At 52.5% G+C, this 2,511-nt stretch overlaps 2 protein-coding genes across 2 annotated transcripts; both read right to left on the reverse strand.

Moving 5' to 3' along the window:
* Positions 1 to 211: 211 nt before the first annotated feature.
* Positions 212 to 853, reverse strand: LOC120689005. The gene has a single exon (XM_039971358.1). It carries the CDS (start codon positions 851 to 853, stop codon positions 212 to 214), a length of 642 nt encoding a protein of 213 aa, XP_039827292.1.
* A 516-nt stretch (positions 854 to 1,369) lies between these two features.
* On the reverse strand, positions 1,370 to 1,702 carry LOC120689006. The gene has a single exon (XM_039971359.1). The coding sequence runs from the start codon at positions 1,700 to 1,702 to the stop codon at positions 1,370 to 1,372; it is 333 nt and encodes a 110-aa protein (XP_039827293.1).
* Between the last annotated feature and the right edge of the window lie 809 nt (positions 1,703 to 2,511).

The raw sequence follows: 2,511 nt of genomic DNA on the forward strand, positions 1-2,511 counted from the left end.
TAATCAGCTGTGTTCATTAAGAGCGGAGCAGGTTGTTCTTGTCTGTCTGGTCGGACTCCGAGTGGGGGCTGGCTGGGTAGCCGAGACGCAGCCCCCGAGTGTGTTGAAAATGACTCGGTGAAGAACGAAAGAAAATAGAATATGATGAATAACATGCAACAAACTTTAATAAATGAGTAGATAGGTACATAGCTTTGCATTTTCTATGCTTCTACGGATAGAAGCAGCGTAGGTGCTCGATATTCCATGGGTTGCCCACGTCGGTGCCATCTTGCATTTGTAAGCAGTAGGTTCCTGGAACCACTACTCGGCTGACAATGAAGGGTCCTTCCCATGGGGAAGACAACTTGTGAGCGCCGGTGGTCGACTGGATTTGCCGTAGAACCAGGTCGCCGATGTTGAAGTCTCGCTCGTGGACATTGCGATCATGATAGTGCCGGAGCTGCTGTTCATATCTCACGTGTTGTATGGAGGACATCAGACGGTGCTCCTCTACCGAGTTGATGTCGGTGCGTCGAGTCGACTCGGCTTCATTTTCATCATAATTCTTGATGCGCGGAGCACCGAAAGCTATATCCGATGGCAAGACTGCTTCAGAATCGTACACCATGAAGAATGGCGAGTAGCCGGTAGCTCGGGTTTTCTGTGTGCGGAGTCCCCAGACTACTTTGGGTAGTTCTTGGAGCCACTTTGCACCGTATTTGTTGATCAGATCGAAAATTCTGGCCTTGAGCCTCTGGAGGATCAAGCCATTGGCTCTTTTGACTTGGCCGTTGCACCTGGGGTGCGCCACGGAGGCATAGTAGACATCGATGCAGCTCTCTTGGCAGTAGTCCCAGAGCTCGCAGCCCATGAACGAGGTACCCAGATCAGTGATGATCCGATTAGGCACTCTGAACCGATGTGATATCTCCGCAATGAACTCTGCTGCCTTAGTTGTAGTGGTGGTCGTTACGGGTTTGACATCGATCCACTTCGTGAACTTGTCGATCGCCACGAATATGTGATTGTACCCACCAACGGCTGTCCTTAGGGGTCCCATAGAGTCGAGTCCCCAACAGGCGAATGGCCAGGAAGGCGGTATAGTCCGTAGGGCCTGAGCCGGGACGTGCTGCTGCTTGGAGAAGAACTGGCACCCGGGACATCGTCTGACGATGTTCCGAGCATCGGCCAGGGCCGTGGGCCCGTAGAAGCCTGATCAGAAGGCTTTCCCCATGAGGGTGGAGGCGCCTGCGTGGTTGCCGCAGATGCCCGAGTGGATATCGCTAAGGAGTCGGACTCCTTCATCCTGTGTGATGCATTTGCACGGGGTTCCCAAGGATGCCAAGTGCCTGAACAACTTGGTTCCTATGACGACATAGCTGCTTGATCAGCGTGCAAGCTTCTCGTACTCCTTTGCTTTTTGGTAGCTTTTGTTGTTCTTGATGAAGTCGATAATGGGAGAGCGCCAGTCGGTGTCGAGAGTCAAAACTTGCTGCCCTAAGGCCGGGACCAAGTCGGACTTTGCAGGAGGTTCCTCCTCCATCTTGACTGTAGGACTGTTGAGTGCTTGAACGAATATGCCTGGTGGTACAATGGATCGCTTGAATCCGAGCTTGTACAGAACGTCTACCGCAACATTGTCGTCCTTAGGGACGTGATGGAACTCCAGACCAGAGAATTGGGCTTCGAGCTTCCTGATCTCCCTGCAATAGGCATCCATCTTCTCCTTGGTGCACTCCCAGTCTTTGTTGACTTGCTATATGATGACTTTGGAGTCACCATGAGCCAATAGACGCTTGATGCCGAGTGTGACAGCGATCCGGGGACCATGAATGAGAGCCTCGTACTCGGCAGCGTTGTTGGTGGCTTTGAAGAGTAACTGGAGGCCATATTTGAGTTGTTCACCTTTGGGGGAGATGAAGAGTATCCCGGCACCAGCTCCGTTGCGGTTGAGGGCGCCGTCGAAGTACATGATCCAGTGTTTGAATCGGGTGTCAGGTGGAGGATCTTGGATCTCGGTCCATTCGGCGACGAAATCAGCCGGAGCCTGAGATTTGATCGCGGAGCATGGCATAAACTCAATTGTGAAAGCGCCGGGTCCTACTGACCATTTGACGACTCGGCCGTTGGCGTCCCTGTTGTGTAGGATGTCGCCGAGTGGATAGGAGGAGGCCACCTTGATCTTGTGGGCCTTGAAGTAGTGCTGAAGTTTCCTTGATGTAATGAGGATGGCGTACAGTAGCTTCTGCACCTGGGGGTAGCGCACCTTGGACTCGCTGAGTACTTCACTGATGAAGTAGACCGGTCGCTGTACCTTGTAGATGTGACCCAGCTCGTCTCGTTTGACAAAAAGGACGATACTCACCACATTGGTGGTGGCAGCGATGTACAGGAGGAGGACTTCCCTGTCTTCTGGTGCTGTTAGGACGGGTGGCGAGGTGAGAAAATCCTTGAGCTCCTGGAATGCTTTGGAGGCATCATCGTTCCACTTGAACTTGTCGGACTTCCGGAGAAGTTTGAAGAAGGGTA

The sequence above is a fragment of the Panicum virgatum genome, chromosome 9N (assembly GCF_016808335.1).
Source record: "Panicum virgatum strain AP13 chromosome 9N, P.virgatum_v5, whole genome shotgun sequence".
Classification (NCBI taxonomy): domain Eukaryota; kingdom Viridiplantae; phylum Streptophyta; class Magnoliopsida; order Poales; family Poaceae; genus Panicum; species Panicum virgatum.

Coding starts and splice junctions, on each gene's coding strand:
- LOC120689005 (XM_039971358.1), bottom strand. CDS start 853: ATGGGCTGCGAGCTCTGGGACTACTGCCAAGAGAGCTGCATCGATGTC.
- LOC120689006 (XM_039971359.1), bottom strand. CDS start 1,702: ATGGATGCCTATTGCAGGGAGATCAGGAAGCTCGAAGCCCAATTCTCT.